Source organism: Dryas octopetala, chromosome 5, assembly GCF_963921425.1.
Source record: "Dryas octopetala chromosome 5, drDryOcto1.1, whole genome shotgun sequence".
Taxonomy (NCBI): Eukaryota; Viridiplantae; Streptophyta; class Magnoliopsida; order Rosales; family Rosaceae; genus Dryas; species Dryas octopetala.
Genome location: NC_141370.1, coordinates 5,184,479 through 5,210,886, shown reverse-complemented (window position 1 = coordinate 5,210,886; position 26,408 = coordinate 5,184,479). Strand labels below are relative to the sequence as shown.

General features: G+C 34.8%; 2 protein-coding genes across 3 annotated transcripts; one reads left to right on the top strand and one right to left on the bottom strand.

Annotated features, from left to right (window-relative positions):
- Positions 1 to 699: 699 nt before the first annotated feature.
- Positions 700 to 14,393, bottom strand: LOC147283720 (fatty acid amide hydrolase-like). 2 transcript variants are annotated; one of them, XM_086244613.1, is made up of 20 exons: positions 14,220 to 14,393; positions 13,974 to 14,083; positions 12,837 to 12,897; positions 12,254 to 12,441; positions 12,025 to 12,154; positions 11,173 to 11,250; positions 10,913 to 11,060; positions 10,574 to 10,686; positions 9,391 to 9,466; positions 9,223 to 9,294; positions 9,080 to 9,128; positions 8,694 to 8,765; positions 8,486 to 8,566; positions 8,227 to 8,330; positions 8,044 to 8,136; positions 5,179 to 5,247; positions 4,899 to 4,963; positions 4,682 to 4,743; positions 4,505 to 4,600; positions 700 to 836 (listed from the first exon to the last, which is right to left on the bottom strand). In XM_086244613.1, the coding sequence occupies exons 1-20, from the start codon at positions 14,317 to 14,319 to the stop codon at positions 765 to 767; spliced, it is 1,839 nt and encodes a 612-aa protein (XP_086100739.1). In that variant the 5' UTR covers positions 14,320 to 14,393; the 3' UTR covers positions 700 to 764. The 2 variants fall into 2 exon arrangements, with proteins under 2 accessions (XP_086100739.1, XP_086100740.1); XM_086244614.1 differs by lacking the exon at positions 9,391 to 9,466 and having other exon boundaries at positions 9,223 to 9,271.
- A 10,602-nt stretch (positions 14,394 to 24,995) lies between these two features.
- LOC147283719 (uncharacterized) lies at positions 24,996 to 26,052 on the top strand. The gene has a single exon (XM_086245572.1). It carries the CDS (start codon positions 25,198 to 25,200, stop codon positions 26,050 to 26,052), a length of 855 nt encoding a protein of 284 aa, XP_086101698.1. The 5' UTR covers positions 24,996 to 25,197.
- Positions 26,053 to 26,408: the final 356 nt, after the last annotated feature.

Below are 26,408 nucleotides of genomic sequence, written 5' to 3'. Positions count from 1 at the left end.
CCAACTATGAAAAATGATCGATATAGTCAAAATCCTACTATTGTAGAGTGGTATAACAGATGCCATAAGAATGAAAAGGAATGAAAAGGCTGAGCTCATAAGAACACGCGCGAGTAGATGCGAGAAAAGATAAATTAAACACCAACATATGTATATATCTCAAATGATAAAATTAAAGCTAATTTCCGATGATTAAAATATTTAATATTATATATACTTCTGGTAAATCATTGATCTACTCAATTTTCAGTATCGTACTTGGGACTGATTGTGTTCGGGCAAAAGGAGATAAGTGAAATGTTCATGGATAGTACTGCAGCAGTTGGAGGTAAAAAGAAATGGAAAAATCTTAATCATGGTCATTGATGTTCCTCCAAAGCAGACTAGCGGGCTAAGCCAAGTCACAACATGGGAAACAAGATTATCTTAGAAAATAAATGAATAATCATTTTATTAGAGAGTTAAAAAATCGATAAATTCTCATACAACATATGCAAAGACTTATAACGAAAAAAATATTTTATTTAATGGATACAATATCAAACAAGTGGTTGTAAGGACATACAATACCCACAACAATGAGTTCAATTATATAAATTAAACTTAATTCATTCCTTTCATCAAGAAACATGAATTCTCATTACTAAGCAATAATAAATATAAGAAGATATATATATATATATATATATATCAACATATTCGGTGTCTTACTAAACAAACATTCACTAATATGTAAGATAATGTCCTATATATTGTGAACCTCCTCATCCAATTTGATTTTTATCGAGTAGATCATAGTAAATTTGAGGCCTTTTGTAGTCCGAGACATAGAGATCCTGGAACAAAAAAAAAAAAAAAAAATACATGATGTAAGTCACTAAATATAAAATGCATGATTTATGTCGATCATAAGTGATAATACAAAAACTAGTCATGCTAAGTAGATTAGATTTTACAAAGCCAATAATGTTCTTACAAAGCATATAATCACTGATTCACTTCAATTGGTATATTATCAATAGGGAAAATTTTAGCTAAAAGATTTCAACTATACCCCATGTTCTTATTCAGGACATGAATTTCACTTTATGTCAACTGAGGACTCAAACTTTCATTTTATGTTAATTAAGGACCCTGTTTTTTTTCAGTTTTTATCTCAACTTTGGCCCTACATTGGACCCATCAAACTTCCACCAAATTCAGAAAACTTATACTGGGTTTAAAGCTATGCATATCCTCTTTACAACCATATAAAGATCACTCAAATCGGACATCTACAACTCTAAATAATTGGCCCCAAAGTAGGATACCCAAAACTGTCCATTTGAACTTCTAGGAAAATATTTAGAAAATTGGACAGTTTCAGGTAACCTAGTTTGAGACCGATTATCTGGAGTTGTAGATGTCCGATTTGAGTGATCTTTATATGTTTGTAAAGAGAAGATGCATATCTTTAAACCTACTATAATTTTTCTGAATTTGGTGGAGGTTTAATGGGTCTAACATCTGGCCAAAGTTGAGATAAAATTAAAAAAAAAACAATATCCTTAATTGACACAAAATAAAAATTTCAATCGTCAGTTGAAAAAAAGTGAAATTCATGTCCTAAATAGAGACATGAGGTATAGTTGGGGTCCTTTATCTAAAATTTTCCCTTATAAATACGGTATAAGAACAAAATAACATATTAACAACCTCAAGAACATTAGGCAACAATATACTTACATTTCTCGACTTTTGTACTTTCAGATAAAAACTCAGGTTAAGGTGGAACTAAGGATAAGGTCATGGTTACTCACTATTCTTTTATTTCTACCAAAACATTAATTGATAAAGACGCAAGATATAAGGTGGAAATCTAGGGTGTTGCCATTAGTTGCTCCATTGATTGGACAAATTAGTTTTAATCGAACATGGTCATTCTTGAGGACAATCTTTAAAGAATTTACAACATTTAATCCAAATAATTTAGAAATGAGTGGAAATTAGTGCAGAGGCATAAGAAATTAAATATTGTATGACAATGTTTAACATTCCTAAGGTGAGATATATTTTCAATACGTGAAGCCTGACTTCAGCAAAATATGTGGACAACTTATATTTGTTGATAAGGGAGCAAGTGCAGTCGTCGGGTTTGAGACGTGGATTGATTGCTCTTATACCACTCAGAAATTAACTATAGCATCCAACCCAAACCAATGGTTATGAGTCGAGAAGCCCAAGATATTATATATTATAAGGAAAGGCTTCACATTCTAGCTTGAAGTGAGATATATATACTCTCAATAGGTTTGTTAGCTTTGAAAACCCTAATTAACATACCATTAAGTTGAGTGTGAGTGAGAACGGGGGAGGCGAGAACATCTTGATTGAAAGCTCCATTGTTCTGAATAATGAGAAAGACTTTTCAGAATTCGATTAAACCGATTGAGAATCTCATCATCTATTAGGTGGTGACTGACCGAGCATCCATGTCACATAACCTTTCTTCTAGCCAAGGTTGTTTGGCCCGACTATGACGCCCAAGAATTTTTACGTACTTTATATTGACCTTATAGTAATTTTTTGATATTATATTTAAGGTTATTAGTATTTTATCCATTATTCTTAGAAATTAAGGAAACACACTTGTAGCTTTTTCCATAATTACTCGATCAGTTAGGTTTTTGCCGTTGTAAAAATAGTTTAGGACCTTAATTTAGTAGTTTTCAACAAGACGAATCCAACGGGATAATTTTCGGTGAGAAATGACAAATTTAATTCAAAAATAAAAAGAAAACGGGCATCGCGATCACGTCCGTCGATCGAAATCTAATTGGACGGAGTGATCACCAAGCAACTCTTGACCAGGTGGCCAAGGGAGAACAAGCCAGGACACGTGGCATCTTTGGAGGCTGCCACCATAACTCTGCCGAGGGCTCAAACAAGGACATTGGTATTGTAGAATTGTATCATAGGTTAAGCTTGGACTCCAGGTAGGGGGAATCCTCATACCATATTGATGAGACTTCTATTATGTGTATGTATGGTAATAAATATTGCGGCCTGCAAAAATGCATTATTTTTGTTTGTCATATAACATTGTGATAATTGATTGATGATCTGAGAGTTTAGGGTTGTATTTTTATAGCCTTGAGTTCGATTTCCTAAACTTCCAGAAGGGTTTGTACATGCAAGCCAGTCGATTGTCCAGTAGGGAGGCTAGCTTATGTGGTACTTATCAGAGATGGCTATTCTCGCTACGCTACCAAACTTTTGCTTCTTAAGTGTAGTTGTTTCATTATGTGTTCAATCATCAGAAAAATTCTAAACTCGATTCTGAAATGTTTTATGAAAGGTTGCATGCTCATATTCAAAGCTTGTGGATTTCAACGATCATAATTGATGCTAATTTATGTGGTGAATCTTTTCAAACTGTTTTCTCACTGGCCATATATAAATAGAAAATATTTTAAACTACTATCTTCGAACCTAGCCAGGGTCCTCTAAGGAGAAGCTTTGAACGTATTTGATGCTTACCCTATACCTGCTTTTTTGCTGATCTCTCTTTGGTTGACTATTTAGACTAATCTATCTGGGCATGGCATGCATTTGAACAACTTGTCTTGCATTTACAAGGTCTCTAGGTCATTTTCCAAGTTCTTATGTTGTTGTTGGGTTCTTTGCTTTCTCTTCTTTTGTTTCTTTTCTTTTGTGTTACATTTCGAACATCCTTTATATCTCTGCTTGGTTCCTACTTTGTAAATTGTTTCTTAGACATGAATCTTTTAAAGCATCATGTCTGTTAGAGTTGTTTTGCAAACTCTTCACCCTAACGGGTTGGTCTTTTATATAAAATATTTCAAAGTGTGTTTATATCAAACCCTATGCACATTTGAACTCTTATCCAACCCGTATTCTATCAAACAAAAGAACTTAAGGACTTAACTTGTTTTAGGGAATCTTGAGAATATAACGCTCGAGGTACGATATTATATTTCTAGGTAACCTTAGGATGAGTACCGCTGTGGCGATTCTAGATTGGGACGTCACACCGACCAATTTTGTAGAACTAGTTTTAGTGGAGTGTATGAAGAAAAACATAAGGCCGGACTTCCGTGGAAAAGTGTCTTAGATGTCAACAAGTTAAAGTAAGAACATAAAAAATAAAAAAAACAATAATGACACTCAATACTCCTATGTCTAAGAGACACTTACATGGAAAGCCAAATTTTTCCTTATATTGGAATCCAAAGTTGGCAAAAAAGAAAAACAAGAAAAACATCTACATAGTTCTTGAAAGGCAATTGACACTAATCCAAAACTAGTGTAGCAACTACGAAAATGAATGAGGCCATAAGATATTCTTGATTCTGGTTAACATGTTAATAACAATTGTTCTTTTTCAAAAATGAAGTTGAAGTTAGTTGAACTTCCATATATGGACTCGAGAATATTATCAAGAAAAAAAAAATGTATAAAAGAAGAAAATCAAAAAATTACTGCAAAAGTCATGGTAGCCTACCTGTATTGCAAAGGCTATGTGAATCAGTGTTGCTTCAGACCATGGTTTCCCAATTAGCTGAAGACCAATTGGCAAACCTGATTTATCAAACCCAACCTATCAAGGGCAACATACAGATTAACTTTTGATTGTACTCAAGTAAAAGGTTGGCATTTGCAATTAGTGATATGATCATACCGGAATAGTCACTGCAGGTAATCCCAAAAAGTTTCCTGCTATCGAATATCGAACAAGTGCAGCTAAAAAATAAGGTAGACATTGGTTAAATTCAATCAAGTATTTATCATTATTAGACTAATATTATCAAAATATAAGAGTTGAGGTTGCTGGTTTCCAAGACTATTCATAACTGAAGGGGAAAAAATGTGAAACCATAATGCTAGGCATATCATACCTCCATTTACGTAGTCAAGTTCACCAGTTTTGAGGGCATCATCAAAAATTGGGTATGCAGTTACCCTGTTATGTGCATTATTAGTAGATAACATTGAAAACGTTTGAAATAGAAAGAAACCTTCTCTATCATTATACCCAAATGTTATGTAGTCTTTCCTATATTATATCTCAAAATCTTTAATTGGTTCATGCCCACTTAAGGGTGACAACTTAAGAAATAATAGTGATAAACTAACAATACCGCTCTAGATTTAAAAAAATAATATTGAAAACAGTACCCTGTTGTAGGGGAAACAATGACATCTGCTTGAGCAAACAAAGACTTGTGAAAGTGCATCTGCCGATTCCTGTGCATATTTTGTATGATGACAAAAAAAAATTATTAAACAAAACCACCAAATATTTTTGCTTTACAAACCACCATAAACATATACAAAAAGTAAGGATTATGACATTATAAAGTATTATAGGTAATGTGCTTTGTAGCACCTTTTATAAACAAGTTTTATGCATCCTAATGATGAATCAAAAATACTAAGGGAGGTGTATTGGATAAAGAATTTGGTGGAGTTTAATTGACTTTTAATCAGTGATAGCACATTACTACAACCTATTTTTGGATTTTTGGGCAGTCCCCTCTCCTTCCTCCATGGGCATAACAATGCAGTACTTTTTTTTTTTTTTGGATTTTTTCGACTATATATGGTCTTCTTGTTGGAGTTTATTCAGCCCCAGTATTATATATATATATGTATACATATATATAAATTTTCAAGTAAAGATGTCCTTACTTCCTCTTTGAACCTACAATTCAATGATCGGAACCGTCGATATTTTAGAACATCATTCAAAGATTACCATTGCAAAAAATCAGCCAGATCGAAAATTGTTGAGCCAATTTATTACAGCCAACTTCATTTCAATTTTATCCGACATACTGTATTTGTCTGCACAGTTTTTGGATCGTTAAATTGAGTCTAATATGATATTTTTATTATAATATAGGCGATACTACTCGGCACGTACGAGACTTGAGACGATCCTACGAAGGATCAAAGCTAGCTTTTGACAATGAGTTGAACTTTTGGTTTTCGAATGATTTAAAGATTTTAAATGAGATATTTCAAATTTATTTATTTGAGAATTTAAATGAGTTATTCCATATTTATTTATCTTGAAAATTATATACATGAGAAATGATTGATAAATGATTTATGATTATTGTTTTGACATTACATCTTGGGAAGCATTAATTTATAATTCATAAGTTTTAGCATTATGGATTTATGATTATTAGTCCTGGAATTTTTGATTTGTGATTTAAATCTATTCTATATTAAATTATCTTGATAACTTATATGCATAGAAATGATTTTATTCAAGAAGTTCACATTATTTGAGAACGATTTATTAAGTAACATTGTGAAAGAGTTGCATATTTAGTTTTTATAAATGATTATGTATGAGAAGTGGTTTTCAAACCACCATATGAGTACACTCCCTTTATCAGATTCAATTAGGTCTTTGGGACGACCTATTAGGGCACACATAGAGGCTTTGAGTCGTGTGTCAAGATGCCTAGTCCTTTGTAGCAACTATGAGTGCATGTATGACCAGTTTATCCACCATGCCTAGTACGATGCAGAATCCGTATGGGTGTATGGCAAGTTTTCCCCGCCCTGCCCGTGCGATGCATGATTCCGCACTGGTGTATGGTCAGTTTTTCCCCTGGGTATTAGTTTGTGGTGGTTTCACATTATTGCATGGGATTTATTTATGAGTTTTCAGCTATTCAATTTACTTGTAAGATCTACATGATGAATTATTTGATATTATTGCATAGCATGGTCTTTGAAGGTTCTATAGCATGTTTTTAGAGATTCCTAAATATTCATGCTTATTGATTTTTCTCAACTTGAGCATATCAGCACCTTTATGATGTTTTCGAAATGGTTTGCGAAATGATTTTAGAACTGGGGGATTTCAAAAGAGAAAGACAAGAGTTTAGAAAAAAGTTTTGATTTAAAAGATTTAAATGATATTAAAGAAAAATAGTTAAAGCTTATGTCCACTTACTAGGATTTCCCTCACCTTTTCCTCTGTTTTGTTTCTAACGTTCCCCCAAGGTAGTAGCAGTTGTTGAGGTTGGGCCATACCACATTGAGGCATCCTTTCCCCACGTTCATCTAATCGACATTGTAGGCACAATGTCTTTCTTTCATATTACGTATGTTTTATTGGTGTTGTAAACTTTATTTAGTTTTGCTCTGATAACTTATGGCTATGACTTGATTAATTATTATTATGGTTAGGGTCTGAGACCCCTAGATTAGTGTTGGTTGGATGTTTATTGGATTCTGGATGGAGTTTGGATTGGTTGTTGAGATTTTACAAGTGTTATTTGTTTGTCTTGCAGGTGGAATTGTACGATTTACAGAGGAGGTGCTGCCAAATTTTGGTAGGATACTTCTTTGATTTAGATCATTTCAGATAGGGCAATTTCGCACCTTAATTGTGTTTTTTCTGTTAATTAGTGGAACCTTTCATAGTTGGATATTAAGAACGCAATTTCGAATGGGGAAGGGATCTTATATAAGAAGTTTACATGATTCCTCTTCTTTGTGTTCCCCATAATCCTAGGGAGGTAAGCAGACTTAGAAAAGCTTTATATGGTCTCAACTAGGATCCTCCAAGTTGGTTAGTAAAATTCTCTACAATGATTGGCCTCAAAGATGACTTTCGTCTAATTGTTTTTCAAAACGTTTAGGTGGTGATTTGGAAACTATATCATATTGAGACATAAAAACCTTAGTTGGTGCTCTACAGGATAACGATTGTAGCACAGCAAATTATACACAAATGATGAAGAAACGGCCCGTGAGCCATTGAGTTTAAGTAAAAACGAAAAATAACTTAGATATGGCAGTAGGATGTGATGGAAATGCCTTTCCTAAACAAGGTCAGTATTACAATATATATACTGTTACCATTTTGTAAGAGGTTTTAAAATGATGTTTTACTTTAGTAGTTTGAGGATGCTAGATAATAAGGTAATTAGAAAGTTAGAGAATAATTGAAACTTTTAGTAATCATTATATTTCCCAAAAAATAGTACTATTTGATATTGTTCAAGATAAACATACCTAATTTTCTGAGCCTTTATATACTCTTTACTGCTGAAAGCACCATACACAGCAAGTGCTACCCTTGCATCCCATCCTAATTCTTTGAAATCCCTATTTTGATGAATTTGAAATGTCAGCATTTGGATTTCTTGTCTGTTACAAGAGGATAGTTGAGAGAAAAACGGGTGGTCAAAAACATACAGCTTTTCTAGATGAGAACTAAGTGACGCGGTACACTCAGATCCGATTGTTACATAATGTGCCAGGCGCATCACCTCTATATCTGGTATGGTCACCTCTACAGTCTTACAGAAGAATAAGAGAACCAAAAATATTAGGAAGTAGTTGATACTGACTATTGTATTGACTACTAATCATGAAAAGTGTGTTAATTTTTTCCTCTTATGGTAGTTCCAAATAATTAGTTCTTAATATTGTTTAAGTTAGTTCGTGTGAGTACCTTCCAACCATATTCATTGTGAAGCCTGTCCAGGGCATCAGAACAGCATTCTCTGATCTCATCACTGCAATCATTAAACCACTAATTGAACCAATTAGTGGTTTGACAATCAAATAACTGAAGATTAGAAGGAACTCATTTGATGCATTGCAATGAATTACATTTTGATCATACATGTGATTGTAAGGTCAAGAAACAGGTCACTAACCTCTACATACTTTGCTAATTTGATATCAGATAAAGGTTTTCTTGAGTTCAGCAGAGGCAAATACACTTTGGGCTGTAAAATGTTGTGAAAGGACAAACAGGAAAAGAAAAACAATGAGGTAAAGAAAGTTAAACAACTGGTTAAGCAAATAGACAGAAAGAAAAACAACAACACTTTGTTCCATCTATCTTTAAAAAAATAAAACTTAATTCAACATTATGTGGTAAATTTTTTCTGATTTTCCATATACTTCTGTTAGAAAACAAAGACTGCCATGAAAAACATAAGTCCATAATTGATACTAAATAAAAACAAAGTTAACAGCAAGAGAAGAGTTTCTAATTGTAACAAATATTTTTAATTAATTTTCAGAACATCATTCTTACTGATATAGTGGGTTGACTTGAAGGGAGTTGACCACTCATAGCTGCATAACTGTAGATAATAAAATGGTAAAAGCAATAGCGTCAGGCTCATAGAAGGCATCTAAATAAAGCATATAAACAAGAACATTTAAAAGAACACTGACACAATAAATGCATCCTCAACTGTGCCTGCTAGTATTCCAACCATCCCAACTGTCCAATTCAGAGGAAGAACACTAAAGAGAAAACCAAATCAATCTGGCAAGAACGTAATAAACCTTCAAACATATGAAACAAGAGATTACTATAAGAATATTGAATGACTAATTTACCCAGAATGAGATACTCGACCAAAGGTTGGTTTCAAACCAACAACACCACAAAGAGCTGCAGGCACCCGTACAGATCCTAATCATACATTAGAAATGAAATACACCTTTCAGCTACTACATGATATTTTATAAGAGCTTACACAACTTTGCACATTCAGCTTGCATAAAACAGGATTATCGGATTTTCCATGCATCACTCGGGTCATGTTACTTGCTAGAATTACTTGATGCACTGTTATTCTGAGATTCAACTAATGAACACTGGTCTCCCATATATTTACTTTATGCAAATACACTAACACAGATTACAGCCATCGAGACCTCCCAATGAGGCCATTAATGCCTGCTAGTGGAGTTTATATTTCATTTGGAATTAGTTTTCTCCCAAGATATTAAGGGCATAAAATCACCTCACTACTAAAAGGCCTCACCAATTGGATGCCGACTATTACAGTGTGTGAATCACATATGCATTATTGGTCCAGAAAGAATAAACAGGACTTTCAGATTTTCTATGCATCATTAGTCATGTCACTTGGTAGATGTGAATCTGGTATCTGAAGAGTGCATTCAAAGCAGTGGGAGTTTCATGAAAATTACCATGTTTTCTTTGTTTATTCTTCTTGGAAATGGAAAAAAGATAAAAATTAATCTACTCTTAGAGGTTCAACTAATGAACAATGAACAATGGTCTCCATATAATCACTTGATGCAAATACATTATTAACACAGAAAACAGCCACTCGGATCTCCCAATGAAGCCATTAATGGCTGCTAATGGAATTTATTTCATTTAGCCTAATTTTCTCTCAGGATGTTAAGGGCAAAAAATCACCTCATTACCGAAAGGTCCTGATCAATGGGATGCCGACTATGTAGGTTGTGTAGCCTAGGGTATCATATCCCTGTACCACCTTAGGGCTTGGACATCTTTAAGGATCTATAACCAACTTGAGTCTAATCCCTAAAACCTAGACATGGGGTTTTTCTAAATTGAGTACATATGTTGTTCATATTAAGAGCAAAATGAAGATTATTAAACATAATTAGCAGTGTTACGGAAACAGGTTACGTGACTTTTCTACATATGATAAGTGTAAAGTCTAAGTTTGCTAAAGGATAATATAAAATAGATTATTGTTAGATTAAAACATGAGATTCTTCCATGGAAGAAATAAGTTACCTCCTCCATCAACACCAAGAGCAACAGGGCATAATCCGGAGGCCACCACTGCAGCTGATCCGCTCGAAGAACCTCCAGAGATCTTACTGGGGTCGTGTGGATTTCTAGTTGCCCTACAGTACAGTAGTTATAAAATAAACATGTTTGTAGTGGTTGAGATCACTGAATTGGTTGACCAAAGAAAATGATGAGGAAAATTGTGCTGCAAAACTGGCATGTAGCCTAGTAACTCTTTTGATATTTATTCAGAGCCAAATAGAAAAATGGAAAAGAGTGGCAGACCTCAATATAGGATAAGACGTTATTCAGTTCCAGGACAATAATGTGGCATTTTCTTACCCATAATGGGGATTTATCCCACTTGTTCCAGCTCCAAGTTCATGCATATTGGTTTTCCCAACAAGTATGGCACCACATAGTCTGAGGCACTTAACACAGCATGCATCATCTGTACAAGGTCTAAGTTTGTGCAGCCACTTTGTACCTCCTAGAAAAGCCGGTTTTCAGAAATTATAGTTATAATTTATACAATATGAGCATTGGGTTGGTATCTTGGCATGCATAAATAGTACTGTCAATGGAAAACATGAAAAAGTTACCTGTAGTTGGGTATGGTGAGCAATCTATTTCATCCTTGATTGCAATTGGGACACCATCTAGAGCTGAAATAGGCACTCCTGGAGAGGAACCATAATGTAGATGATATAAGAATGTATAGAAGGGCTAGATGCAACATTTTGTAAATGAAATGCCAACATGAGGATACTAGTGTTGATGAAGACAAAATGAAATACCAATTACCAACTCTAATGTACTAAGATATAGATGGAGATCCACTGTAGACACAAAATATATTCAAATTATTTGGAATTTTAAGCAACAGTTGGCCCACATCACAGCTTCGGTTTTTAGGAAAAATGGTAAACCAAAAAAATTTAACATTTTATCAAAGTGGGAGATCCTGAGTTCAAGTACCTGCAACTGAAACCTCCCAATTTATGTTGAACTCTACATGTTGGGCTCTCTAGTTGTGAGGAGATGCCCAAGCCTGTGAGGGAGTGAGAATATAATACAATAGTTGGTTCTATATTCTAATAGTTTCAGCTTTTGGAAATAGTGGTAAACCAATAAAATTCTAATACTAAATTTCCACCTCAAGAGAGACAGAGAGAGACTTTTCTTTTCCTCAATCCTCCAGGCTTGGAAAATTATGTTTCAAATAAATGACTAACATAAACAGAGCAAATCATCATGGAGCTATGAAGATCAATTTCTACATATAGAAGACAACCAATGTAGAAAAGCATTTTAACACAAGAGAGCAGTTCTAACTCTATCTCACTATTACCACAGAATGTAGAGTGGTAAAACATTCTCAATTTAATCTCAAATGCTGGTTGATTGACGTATTGTTAATAAGTTTAAGAATGCACTTTAGTCTCTACAAGTACCTTGTTCATACCGAAGAGTTGATTTAGTCGCTTGCTTTAGAATATCTACAGCATTGTAGCTAATAAAGAATGACATCTGCAATGGTGGGTTAGAAGATTCACGGATGGCAGCTATAAGATGCTCTGCAACCTGCAGAAATAAAAGGAAAACAAATCCATGAGTATGCATAGAGTGCATACGATCGATATGAGTATACCAACAACAAAAAAATAGAAAAAGATGGCATACCATTCGAGGAGTTATTTGTCCAGAGGTATAGGCTCTTGAATAATCTGATATTGTCCAAAAGCGAAAAGAAGAGTTTGAACCATGTAATACTTTCTCTAAGGACACAGGCAGACATTCAATTGCCTGTTGAACTAGTTCGGGTGGAGACAAATCAGACCCTACATGTTTGACATCTTGTTCTTCAGTGTCTGCATTGATAAACTTATATTAAGATTTAGAGAAAGGTACATCCCACATTGTAAATTCCACAATGAGCAATAAAATTCATCAGCTGTGTAAAAACTATATGCAAGACAACATATGATGAAATTTGAAATGTAAGTACAATTAAATCAGTTTCCACACAAGGGGCTAGAAGTAACAGGAGTGTTGAAATGGTTCAGGTGAATAACTCCATCTTCAATCACCTTCTGCTTTTGTAGCAGCTGATTAAGTTTTCCTTTGTTTGAGTAATTGGTATCTTTACATTACATATGTATATATAAATAAAGTCCTAAGTAACTGATGTAAAGTGATATGATGTGATAAACTAATTGCATTCAACAACATTTAGTGGAAAAGATAAAGTTAAGAACACATATACCATCAAAAGGATGTAAAGGAACATAGACAGGTGGCTCCTCCAGCTTAGCATTTGTGACCAGCTGCGAAGTTCAAAGAGATTGTTGGAGATTGAGATGGAAGATGAGTGTACAATGATCAATAAGATATAGTGGGTTAGATACCGTTTCGTTAATGAACAATACTTGCCTCAGTCCTTGGTTAGAGGAGCTCTTCTTACTCCCTCTCACAGCTCCTCTCACAGATGCATGGCTTTTTTGGTCTTTTCATTTAATTTATGAGTTCATTTTTTCTTTATTTAAAATGAAAAGACTAAAAAGGACGTACTCTTGTGAGAGGGAGTTGGAGGAATTAACCAAGGAGGCAAGGACTAAGGAAAGCATTAATTATTGATTATTCATAACACCAATTTTACCTTTAGTTATATATTAGAGTTAATTACACTTACACCCCTGAGGTTTCAAAACTGTTGCATATAACCCCCTATAGTGAGACGAAAAATGATGAGAAATTATGCAAAATGGCATGCTAAGGGATTAAATGGCCTAATAAGATTACTCAAGATGTAAGGTCCAACCTCAATACAAATTTTTTTTTTTATTTCTTTTTTCTCTTGTAGAGGGTTGTTATATGCAATAGTTTTGAAACCTCAGGGAGTGTATGTGTAATTTTTGAAATCTCAGGAGGTGTATGTGAAAAGACGATAAATCTCAGGGGGTGTAAATGTAATTAACTCTATATTATATTTTGAAGAAGAAAAAAAAACTCAAAAACTTAGACATTAATAAATAGTAATAATGAAAAAAGCAATAATAGCCGGCAGTTTTCTTTTTCAACTTTAGTAAGCTTAAGGAAACAAAACATAAAGATTAATGAGGGTACAAGTGTACAACTGTAAAGTATATAGGAGTAGGGACTAGGGAAGCGCATTTATTGCTTCAAGCAATAAAAATTACTAGAAAATAAATTTATATGATAACATGAGGTGAACGGTGGACCTTATATGTTGCTTCAATGCATAATCAATTAAAGAAAACCAACTGAAAATTAATTAATATGATTGTCCTCGATCTTGAAAAGGAAAAGAAAAGGTTTGTTGGATCAATTATAAAAGGTAAACAAAATCTCATAAGATGAAATGACTTGTGCTTGTGTGTACCTTATGAATTAGGTTATTTCCTTTCAATATATACAATAACAAGGTCCCAACGATCCGTGACTCCAAGAACCATGCAAACATTTTGACTAGAAATCCAGCCATACGAGGAGCTGCAGAGCCGAAAAAAAAAAAAAAACAGATTGTAAAATCAGAGATTCTATTAATAATCTCAAAATAAGAGGAAGAAAATTCATGTAAAGGATCATAAAGTAAAGAAGCAAAATAAACAAGAGAATTAAGTTGAACCTTTGACATTGGCTCGCAAATAGAATTGAGTGCTACTGGGACTTAGATCAACTTCCTTTGCAGGCTTGAAAACCACACCCTCATTCTTGAACAACCCCATATTGAAAATACTCTGCTTTTGCCTTTTGGCCAATACACAGAGTTGAAGAACAAGAAAACCAATGTACAATTACCAATTTCTTTATAGGGAGAGAGACAGAGAGAGAACGGAGAGGGCAAGAAGGAAAAGTCAAGAAATTAATACATAGACTAGCTAGCAATGCATAGAGAGATGATAGAGACTTATAAGAGAGAGAGAGAGAGAGAGAGAGGTATGAAGATGATATGATAATTGTTGTACCTGCCTAGCTTTCACGGATGCTTCCAATTGAGGATTAGTGAAAGTAGTTAGAGAATAGAGAAAAAGAGAGGAGGGAGAAGTTGGAAAGTTGCTTTCACCAAAGAGTGGGAGGTTAGTTAGATCGACAAAATCGAAGATAGTATTTTCCCGGGTACATACGTCTTCTCCACCTATCTTCTTAACGTGTTTTGTGTGTGCAAATGATTTTTGTTCATTGCATTTTGCACCCTTTAACTCTTACAAGGCATTGCAAAATGTTTCTCTGTTGTTTGTTTCCCTGTTTAGGTCAACCATTCTTTTTTGCTTATGTGGTGATGTAGACGTCAAATTTTGTCACATCAGCAGAAAAGAAATATAGAGATTTAATTTGGCATGGTCGATGAAAAATAAGGCCAAATGAAAAATAAGAATAGTTGGGTCTACTTTTAGGTGTGTAAAGTTCAGATGTCAAGTGTTAGAACATTGGTACAAGTGTTTGAATTCTAATCCTTCTAATTTTTTATTTGTTACATATGATTAAGGTCGGGTCGGTTTGACCAAAAAATCAAAATTGTATCCGAAATCGCTCCAATCGATGCCGAGAATAACCGTATCGAAAAAGAACCGTACCGAGATATCGGTTTACCAACCAAACCGGTATGTTCGGTTTCGATTCCGATTCTCAGATTCTGAAACCATTGATTTACCAAACCGAGCCGAATATGTACAACACTAATTTAAATATAACATTTTTATACATTTTTTATTTTTTATATCCTAAAGTACCTTTTTATAATACATTTATATACATTTCTATAATTTATATAAAAAATATATAAATTTATAAACCTTAAACCCTTTTTATATTCTAAATCTTATAATTAATAATTTTTATATTTTTTAATTTATATAATACATTAATATATAAAAATTAATTAAAAATATCTCAAACATTGAGTGGCAGCATTAATAGTGAGTCACCTAATTACTGAGTGTCACCTGCATTTTGGTTCTACTATTTAGAAAGCTAGCTTCACGTGGTCTTCTGGCAATTTTGCTTCCTTTTGCTTTTCTGACAATTCATTCAATTTAGGGATTAATGCCATTTTGCTTCCCAGACTATGACACTTGTATCAGTTTGCTCCCCAGACTATTAATTTAGAAAAATAAGGACCTTGACTTTGTCAATTTAGCCAATTTAGGATATTCCGTCAATTTATCAAGCAAAATTTAGCAACAAATAAAAGAGGAAAAATTATGCATGAGAAAAAAATGATAAGATCTAATTGGAAGGGACCATTTTGCCCTCAAAGATTTGGATAAAAAATGTGTAAAGTGACAAAAAAACCTCAATTGGAAAAATTGAAAAAGTCAGAGTCCTTAATTTTCCAAATTAGAAGTCTGGGGAGCAAACTGATACAAGTGTTATAGTCGGGGGAGCAAAATGGCATTAATCCCTTCAATTTATTGCAGGCAGCTGGTGATGGAGGCCCTAATCAATAATATTTTTATTTTGGTTTCTAATATTTTCCAACATCATCGTCTGCATTGTATATATATTCCTGTAGCTTTTACACTCATCAGTTTTGTGATTCAAGAGGTTGAGTAATGAGTATGGAAGAAGTGGTTTTTAGACCCAGGGGCTCCGCTTACACCAGCGCCGTGCTGGGATAGAGAAAGAAAGGGGAGGAGGAGGGTGGTACACTGGGCTGGGCTGGGCTGGGCTCTCTCTCTCATCCCTCTCTTTGCTGTGTTTTCTCTCTCTCTCTCTCTCTCTCTGATGCGTTCTCTCTCTCTCTCTCTCCCTCTCTCTGCAATCTCTCTTTCTTTGTTTCCGGTCAGAGTCCATTTCGAGCCGAGCCAAGCCGACCGAGAATGCTGGTCCAACCGAGTGCCGGTTTACCAACATTCTGGTACTGGTTTCGGTAACCAAAGTGGCCAACCGAAGAGGGTCCGGTCGGTACACGGTTTGGGGTGCTCGGTTCAGTAACCATACCGAACCCACCCCTAGCAAGTAGTTACGTCAAAATAATAGTTACTTATATAATTTTTTTCGTTACATGTTACTTGAGGAGTGTTAATGATCAATATAAGAAATTAATAAACACAAGTCCAAATAAAAAATAATCTTGAAAATCCAAAAATATGATTGTAATTATGAATCAATAAAATGTTGTTACCATAAAATATAATTAAAAAATGGACTGGAATGAAATAATTTTAACACTTGGGTTTTTTTTTTTTATCAATGTAAAGACTATACTGAGCTTTTTAATCACCCTTTGCATAGCCCCCTAATATATGTCTTAGACTTTCTAATCATCCCTAGCATTTTTTTTTTCTCCTCATTTCCACCCCTTAACTTGCTTTTTCCCCTTTTCTAGCCCCTCATTTCGATTAGACAGCTTTAGTTACGCATGTAATTTGTGACACAATTACACTTTTAAGGTGACACTTTGAATTTAGGCTTTTTTTTTTTTTTTTTTTTTTTGAGAAAACAATAACATTGCATTAAAACAGTAAAAAAGACAGAAAGAATACAAGGTTATGACAAGAAGCCCTATAACAATAAGGCCAAAAAGCTAAACGTTTACAACGGAATAAAAGTCTGATCTCGTAATGTTGGCATTAAGCAGACACTACTGCCACCAAACAGAGTCAACGAAGCACCGTAGAAATTAGCGAATTAGTCACGTTTGGGTCCATAATCCAACCAACATCTCTAAATCGAGTCTGACAGTAGTCCAAGGTGACGGATCGAGCAGTAGTAACTGGCAAGACCGATACCGACGAGCATAGTGACCTCCCTATACCATGTGACGAGAACCATAGCCAAATTAGAAGAAAGAGCTTTAGAGAGCAACTAAGTGTTGCTAAAGCAGGATCTAACGCTGCACAACATGCAAATAACGCACAATGCCACAAACAGACCAAACTAGAGCGATCAGAAAAACTCTCCTTTATTGAGATGAAAAAGCTCTCACATGAAGAGATGAAAAAACTCTCACAAAGAGGGAGAAGAGTATCTCATAAGCGAATAAGTAAAGTAGAAGGAAGAGGCGGGGGTAGGAGCGATGGGCCTGTGAGGAACACAGGAACCACCACCCCACCCCTAGAAATACTTGGCTGAGAAAGATAGGAGTGAGGAGAGAGAAGAGAGCATTTGGGGGTGATGGCTAAGGTTTTTTCCTTGAATTTAGGCTTTCACAATCAAGTTTGAAAATCATACATCCAATGACTAACATTTCTGTAGTTATGTATGCTCATATTTCTTATGCTTGTAAAATTAAAATTTTGTAACTTCAGAGATTAATCTTATATTACATATTTTTTTATTAGAATAATAAAATTAACAGTAAATTATTTTAAAGTTTATTTTATAACCCTTAATGATAAATAAACTTACCTAAAAGGTTGCAATGACAAATAAGTCCACTTTTTGACAAATACACTCACGTTATAATAGGCTCCGTTTTTTTTGTGCCAAGCACTCGGTGTGCATTTTTTTTTTTAACTTGGCAGAAACAGTGTCAATTAGTAACAGTCATATTTACACTATAACGTAAGTGAATGTGACTCCATAAGCTTGAATTTTGTGTTTTATGTGAGTTTCATTAGTTTTTGACATGTTTATATAAGAAAAGACATAAGTTATATATATAAGTATTATTTTTATGCAGTATCTGTTGATTAATTTTATTTGTTTATTTTTCTTGCAAGTATACGAACCGTGTAGTAAAGGTTGCATATTAAAGAGGTTAAACCCAAGAGAGTGTTTAAAAAGAGACATACTTAATTTAAACTTTATATTAATTTAGATCTAACCTAGTTTAGAATATTTTTGAGTTTTTAATAAAAGAAACTAAATAATAACTAAATAAAATGGCAAATATGGGTGGAAGGGTCTAGAAATTGGTATGGAACCAAAGTCTAGGGTCTACACCACCATGTAATTATTTTTAGCAAATATCTAGTAATTTCTCATAGAAAGGAGGGCACCCAAGACTCAACTTGATGCTCTCACCAAAGGTATTTATATTAAAGCACAAAAGAAATGATTTTTCATGGTAAATCTTGTTTTTGCTTAAGAGCACGAGCTCTAAACATCTCAAGTATTTTAAGTAACAACTAGAGATCAAAGAATCTTTCATTGAAACTTTAACAACCAAGCATAGATATGGAAAAGCGACTTCTAACAACTCATGATACATAGCATTATGGGTGAAAGTTTGCTCTTTTTACAAATTACTGTATTTAAAAAAATGGGGATCCCTCCGCTGGATAAGGTGGGTTGCTTTCTCATAGTCTCCATTTCGAGATGGTGGATCAGGCTAATCAAACTTTTGTAAACAAGATCTATAATTTTGATGAACTAAAACATGTGAAATTAACTAAAAATTAACTAGAAAATATAACATGGTGGTGCTTCACCCTTACCAAGGTAAAAGGGTCCAGTGACCAACCATGGTAAAAATAAAAACAAGGAAAGAAATACTCAAACTAAAAATGCAAGAGAATAAATAAACGAAGCTCATAATATTAAAAGACAAGAAAGAAATAAGAATAGACTAAATAAAAGAGACAAGAGGATTTAAATAATTAAATAACATAACATTAAATAGAAATGTGTTACAAAATAATAATAGAAAAGAAAGGAAAGAGAATAAGTTCCAGCCCAAAGGGATGAAATTTCTCTAACAAAAACTATTCTAGATGCTGCTAAAGAGGAAAAAAGAGAGAAAATAAAAGCTCCCCTAAAGGAAGGTTGAAGCTTCCTTTAAATAGGTGTTACCTCTAAAAATTACGGCAAGCCTGGCCAGATCCCTAGCTAGAAACACTGTAGTCCTAGTTTAATGTTTGAGCGTGCCACTATTCTCGGCTGAAAAACCGTAATAGAAATATGTGAATTTTTATTCGCGCCGAGCCTACTAACTTCTAATCAAAACAATTGCAAACGAGCAAGGAACAATAGCTCACCAAGGTTCTATTCGCCTTGATCCTCAAGGACTTTAATCACTGATTTCAATGACTTGATGCTCGAATTCGTAAGTACGTAAAATTGTAGCTTGAGTAACTGGATGTATCGCAAAATAATGAATCTTGATGAAAAAAGTATGAACGATTTGATTATCTCTAAATTGAGTAACAATGCGAGTTCTTATGACAAATCTCATAGAGAAAAAATAAACAATGAAGGGAATCTAATAATAAAGAAATCAATACTAAGAAAAGATCTTAGCAGAGCCAAAAACAAAGACTAGGTCTTGAGAAACAAAAGAACACTGAAATTTGCAAGAATTCAGGAATTGTGTTGAAAAGGTTGGGCTTGATTTTTGTGAGATGTGTTAAGAGAGATTTTATGCCTCCAATGCCTTATTTATATAGTGATCAACCTTCTAGGGTGATAGAAAACCCTTTGCTTATTGATTTTGGGCTCTTTCTCATTTCTTCACACCAAAGCAACCTATCTTTGCTTGATTTGGTCTAAAATCCTAGTCTGCCAAGGACTCTCGGCAGTAGCTGGACTTTCCTTTATTTAATTTTTGATTTGGGCCACGAGCTTATAAAGTTATGGGTTTAATCAGCAATTGGGCTTTTATTCAACAAAACATGGAGCTGGTCGGACTCTCAGCCCAATCCCAATTTATGGTGTAAACAATAGGCAAAACAACCAGCATTTTAGGGCAAAAAAGGCTGGGGGGTAGCTGGCGCGTGGAAAGAGAGTGGGAAAGAGAGAGAGGAGGAAAGCGTGAGGAAGCTTCCTCCTTGTCTCTGTGACGATTCAACTTCCCTCCAGCTGGGCTGGGCGTGCGGGCCGGTTCTCATTTGGGCCTTCAACTTCTTTTCTTCTTTCTCTTTTGGGCTTGGGTTGTCTTATTGTCTCCTCTCTTCCTTGGGCTTTTCTTTTCTTCTTTTTGGGCTTTTTAAATTTAAAGCCTACAAAATTAGAATTAAAATAAACTAATTAATATAAAATAAATCGAATCTAGAATAATAAATAAAACCTAATAAAAACTAGGAATTAAGATAAAAACTAATATAACCCAATAATTAACTAAATAATTAAAGTAAGAAATAAAATGCTAAAAATGCTAGGAAGAAAGAGCTATAATGCATAATTTAGAGATTAAACAATTAAGTGTTATAAAATGAGCTCAATAGTATCAAATAGACACGGAACCACCGAGTGCTCATCACTATTCACCGAGCATTCGGTGGTTTCGTGTCGCTCGTGTTTCATTAAAGTGAACCAGACTATGAGCGTACTGTAGCGCGTGGACTAGGTTATTAGTATTATTTTCTTTGAAAAAAAATTTCCTAAAATTAAATTACTGTAATTTAAATATTAATAATAATTTACATAATTCTCAATATTTTCCAACCAATTTTAGTGCAATAAGAAAATGCCAAGGACATGGGCTCAATTTTGCTTTTATGCTTTTGCCTTTGACCGTTATTATTCTCACACCCTTTTTCATTTCATCTCACATATCTTTTTTTTTTTTCTTTTTTTTTTTTGAAATTGCAACTTTATCCTAATGAAAAGACCATAAAGGGCACCCAATTAAAAAAAATTAAGAAGATAACCAAACCCAGCAACCTCCACCCTAGACCCCGACCCCATTCCCAGCCGCCCCTCATCGGCAGTCCAATCTGCGGCTTCCACTCCCTTCTCTCTCCCTCTCTCTCCTTCCCTCAACCTATCTCTCTCTCTCTTACCTCCTCTCTCGATCTGGTCTATAGTAAAGGGAAGAGAGAGAGAGAGAGAGAGAGGAAGTGGAGGCTACAGGTTGGACCATCAGAGACCTTGCAGGAGGCAAGGGTGACTAAGGGTGGGGTTGGCGTAGGTGGTGGGGGGCTGCTAGGGATTGATTTTCTTATGTAATGGAGATATTTTGAGAATTTGAGAGGGTGTGTACAAAGAAATTAGATAAATTGAAAAGTTAATTATAAGGGGTGTGAGGTGAGAAATTTGGGGGTGTGAGAATAGCAGTGGTCTTTTCCTTGTGGTGTTGCCTTTTGCTTTTGAAATTATATTCATTACCTAACAATCTTCTTTTTTCACCCAACATAATTGTTGACCATAAATGGACCATTATATCCCCTTATGAAATGACCATTAAGGACAAATTATATTTAAAATAAAAAACTCAATTTACTCTCTATACCCAACTATCCCAACCCTTCATCAACCACACTCTCAGTTTCCCTTACAAACTAACTCTCAACCTCACTCTCAAACCCAACTACAAACCCCAAAAATTTTTTGACCCCATATCATTCAAACAAGTGTTTTAGGCGAAATTAGGGTGAAATCGTTCCTTGGGAGCCTCCAAAATGAGGTATGTGTGCATATATTTTCCATTATTTTGCAATATTTCGTGCATATGATGTTTTGGAGAAATTCTAGTTAGTGTTTCGTTCAGTGGACCAATACCAAACATGATAACAGCTTTCAGTGGGTGTCAACCAAATGCCGAAAACTAATTTGGTGGATACCCGCTGAACAATTAATTTGAAAAATGACCCAGACTAAAAATGTTCGAGGTATGATAACCGATAAAAGTTGTATGTTTGGCTACCCCAACTGAATATTGTGCTTTCATGTAGTTGCCTTCAACTCACCAATGCGAGTTAACTTTAAATTTACTAATTTATTTTGTAGGAGCAAGAAGAGGGTGAAGCCTCTACCCGAGGTAACTTGGTCAAAATAGATTTAGATGACAATATTACTTGCTATGATTCAGATGATTTATTATGTATCAAATGTATTAGATACGAAAGAAGATTATTAGATACGAATATAATTTCCCTTTGCTTTTACACTATTGCGTTTTGGTGAGTGTCATGAAATTTGTAGTCTAGGCACAAATCTATTATGATGTATTTTTGTTGTGTCACACTAACTTGTTTTGATTCCCAAAGGCATAGTTCTTGTTATTACCTATTCATTTTCTTTTTTCTTTTTTTGGAAGAAGTAAGCTAGCATATGTGTTGTTATTTTTTTATTTTTTATTTTTTTTATAGAAAGCCCTTAGGCTACTTATGCATTGGATTTCAACCAAGTACACATAGTGGGAGCCTATAGGTTGAGTGATAAAGCAGTTTCCCTCATATTTGTTTTATAAAAAATTCAAAGGGAGTTTGAACTTATCATGACATTTTCCAACATTGGGAAGACAAACATCAATACACCAGAAGCTAGTTGATGCATATTACCTAGGGGTCGGCAATGGGCCGGGCCGGGCTAGCTTGGCCCAAATTTTTTGGGTTCGGGCCGGGCTCGGGCTTGAATTATAGAAGCCCAATAGGGCTTTCGGGCCGGGCTTGGGCTTTAATACACAAGCCCAAGGCCCGCCCATCGGGCTTTGGCTTGCGGGCTTGGAGGGCCGGGCCGGGCTAGGCCCGAACGGGCGGCCCAAAATGGGCCCAAAGCCACACATATATATCTTCAAAAAAAAAAAAAAAGGATTTTGGCTATATTGTGATTTGAACATGAGACCTCACATAACAAGCTTCAACTCTCAACTAACTGAGCTGACTAGTTTATTTGTCAAGTTTGTGAATCATAACATATTTAATAGCTCTTTCGTTTATTTACTTCAATAAATTATTAATATGCTTATTAAGTTATTATATAATACTATTATGTTAGTAATAGTGTAATACCATAAATAATAAACTTTTAAAATTATATACAACATTACAACTATAATAAAACATAAATGTACATATGTATTATTATATATTTTATTACATATTTTTATAAACAAACGATGCAATTGTGTTGTCAACGATCCAAACCGTTCAAATTTTAGTTCCTCACTCAAAGATAATTTATGCAAAAAATTAACTCAATCGGAGATGTAAAAGTGACATAATGGTGGTCAAATTAATGAACGATCGTGGTTTTTCTAATGATCATCGAATGGGTAGATGAATTTCGATTTAGCCGATTTTTTGTACGGATGATCTTTGACTATGAACATAGAAAATGAACAGGTCAGATTGTTGAAATCACGTTGTGGTCTTCATAATTATGGAAACAATAAGGTTTCAACGGGAAAGTTATTAGAACTATACTCTTCAAGTGTATTTATATGTAGAAGCTTACATATCGATCTTGTTTTCAACAATCCGAACCGTTCAAGTTTTAGTTCTCCACTCAGAGAGAATTCTTGCAAAAAATTAGCTTAATCGAAGATGTAAAAGTGATTTTTCTAAATGTAACGGTGGTCGAATTAATGAACGATCGTGGTTTTTCTAATGATAATCGAATGGGTAGATGAATTCCGATTTAGCCGATTTTTTGTAAGGATGATCTTTGACTATGAAAATATAAAATGAACGGTTCAGATCGTTGAATTAATGAAATGACGATTGTGGTTTAATAACTTTAATTATACTTGTATTATAAAAGTTGTATATACACATATACATTTATATTTTATTATACTTGTAATGTTGTATATAATTTTAAAAGTTTATTACTTTATTATTTATGGTATTACATAATTTACACTATTACTATTTACTAACATTATAGTATTATATAATAACTTAATAAGCATATTAATAATTTATTATAGTAAACAAATAAAAAACCTATTAAATATGTTATGATTTCCAAATTGGGCTTTGGGTCGGGCTTTGGGCGGGCCTAAACGGGCCGGGCTTCGGGCGGCCCATGGGCTTCAAGGGGATGGCCCAAGCCCAACCCAAGAGACTTTCGGGCCGGGCCGGGCCGGCCCAATTTTCGGGCCAAATCGGGCTTCGGGCCTAATGGGCCGGGCGGGCTTCGGGTGGGCTTCGGGCCTTGGGCTTTTTGGTGAGGCCTAATATTACCTCACATTAACAACTAAGAGTTCGATCTAGTGTCACCCTCCCACTGCCTTGGATAAAAACAAAAACTTGAGGAAAGTCGAAAAACAAGAAAGAAAGCTCTCAACCTAGCTAGAACACAACATTTGTCTAAGTGTCTAACTGTAAACAATAGTGATTTTTTAGCCTTGAGAACAAAGAATAATTTTTCTCTCAGATTTTGCATTTTAATTCCTTAAGGGTAATTCATTTAAAATATTTTCTTCAATAATTGTAGAAAACAATCACTTTCCTTAGTTAAAGATGTTTTTCGATATCTAATTAAGAAATAAATGTTAATCAATATTCAATATTTTAATTTTTCACTTGTTTACACAGATTATTCAATATTTAAGGAAAATATAGATACACCTACTTTGACCTTTATTCCACTTTCGTCCTTCAGCTATTCTTTGTGTGAAAATGATCACTAAAATTTAATTTGGTGTTCAAAAAGCCCTTGATATCAACTTAGTGAGGATTTCTATCTCAGGGAGGAAACCCAGCTCTTTCCTTGCCATAATAGGAGAAGACAGAGTTTCCCTTTTCACTCACCCCAAACACGTATGCTTGCTTACACTGCAAGTCACCGACTTTGTTTTCACATTTTAGAAACCAAATAACAGTTCACTGCTACTTTTCGTTTGGAAACCCTAAACACTTACTTGCCAAGGAAGAAATTGTCACACTACGCTCTACACTATACAGTCCACTCCACTCTACTTTCTCTCTCTGCAACCTTTCAATTTGATCAAAGCTTTCTGGGTGAAGATTCCAAGAAAACATTCATCAACGTCAATGGCATCTTTGGCTGCTAAAAGGTGTAGACCAGTGGAAATCTTTGTGGGTGTGGGACGTCAAACTCAGTCCCTGAATTTAGACAACAAACTGAAGCTACATCAACCTGCTTGTGATAGTTTCTCAAAGAAAAGTAGGAGGACACTGAAAGAAGTTCTGGACTCTCTTCCTGCTCCTCTTCTTAGTCCTTTGCCAACCCACCCTCTCACTCTTGTTGATTGCAAACCATCAACAAACTCTCCTAATACTCCTTTGTGCAAGACAGCTTTGTCCAAGAAAAGTATGGTCATCAACAAAAGGGCCAAGAACTCTACGGTTCCTGAGACCAAGCGGAAAGAGGCCCTCATGGGTCACAGATACTCAAATACGAATACCGTTGTTTGTCATAGCAAGAGGAGACCAACACTGAATCAGGTACTGGGTTCTTGTGCCTCTGTCACCAAGGCGGAATTTACCACCAAACTGTCTCCGGCCAAGGCTCACAGACCTGCGATGCTAAAGCTTCGTTTTGCGGAGACAATAGCGAGAGCAAACCGGAAGATAATGAGTTTACATGCAGATGATACTTCAAAACAGATGCAGAGGATTACCGTCCAAAGCCAAAGGGAGAAGCTAAGACAAATTGCTCGTGAGAGTCTTTTGAAGATGGAAAGATCTGTTGAAGTTGAGGATCACTTGCAGGATCTCAAAGAACTGGAGATGTTGTGTGGCAATGATGAAGATATTTCTCTCAAGGTTTGCCTTGGACTGCCACTCAAGAAGTTGGGTTTATGTCTCAAGACTGATGACTTGGAAGATGAGGACGAGGATGCATTTTTCAATGGAGATTGGGAGGAAGGCGAGATCCGTTCGTGATTGTAGAGCTAGAACCCTGCTGGCTCTCTCTGTTTTGTATATGTTTATGTTCCACTTCCAGTCATATACTTTGTTTTTGGTTAGAGTTCCCACTCGATCATATATGCTTTGTTGTGACTTTCTTTCCATTTTTAGTTGATTACCAATTCTTTAATCTGTAGCAAGAAGAAAAGGATGTAATGAACAATTCATTCGAAGTTGAATGATATTATTTCAGTTTCTAATTGTGTTAGTTCTATAATTATCTCCCCCTGGCACTATTTTTTATTGTTCATAATTATTTCTCTCAACTTGTTAATATTGAATTTTGGTTCAGAGTTCATTGCTTAATTTGCTTTCTAAGTTCTAACTTTAGC

Excerpts from the sequence above, each read along its gene's own strand:
- LOC147283720 (XM_086244613.1), bottom strand. The coding sequence starts at position 14,319 with ATGGGGTTGTTCAAGAATGAGGGTGTGGTTTTCAAGCCTGCAAAGGAA. Across the intron at positions 10,687-10,912 it reads GGGATAAATCCCCATTATGG|GGCAACTAGAAATCCACACG; the intron begins GTAAGAAAATGC and ends ACTGTACTGTAG. Across the intron at positions 8,567-8,693 it reads AATTAGCAAAGTATGTAGAG|TGGTTTAATGATTGCAGTGA; the intron begins GTTAGTGACCTG and ends TGGTTCAATTAG.
- LOC147283719 (XM_086245572.1), top strand. The coding sequence starts at position 25,198 with ATGGCATCTTTGGCTGCTAAAAGGTGTAGACCAGTGGAAATCTTTGTG.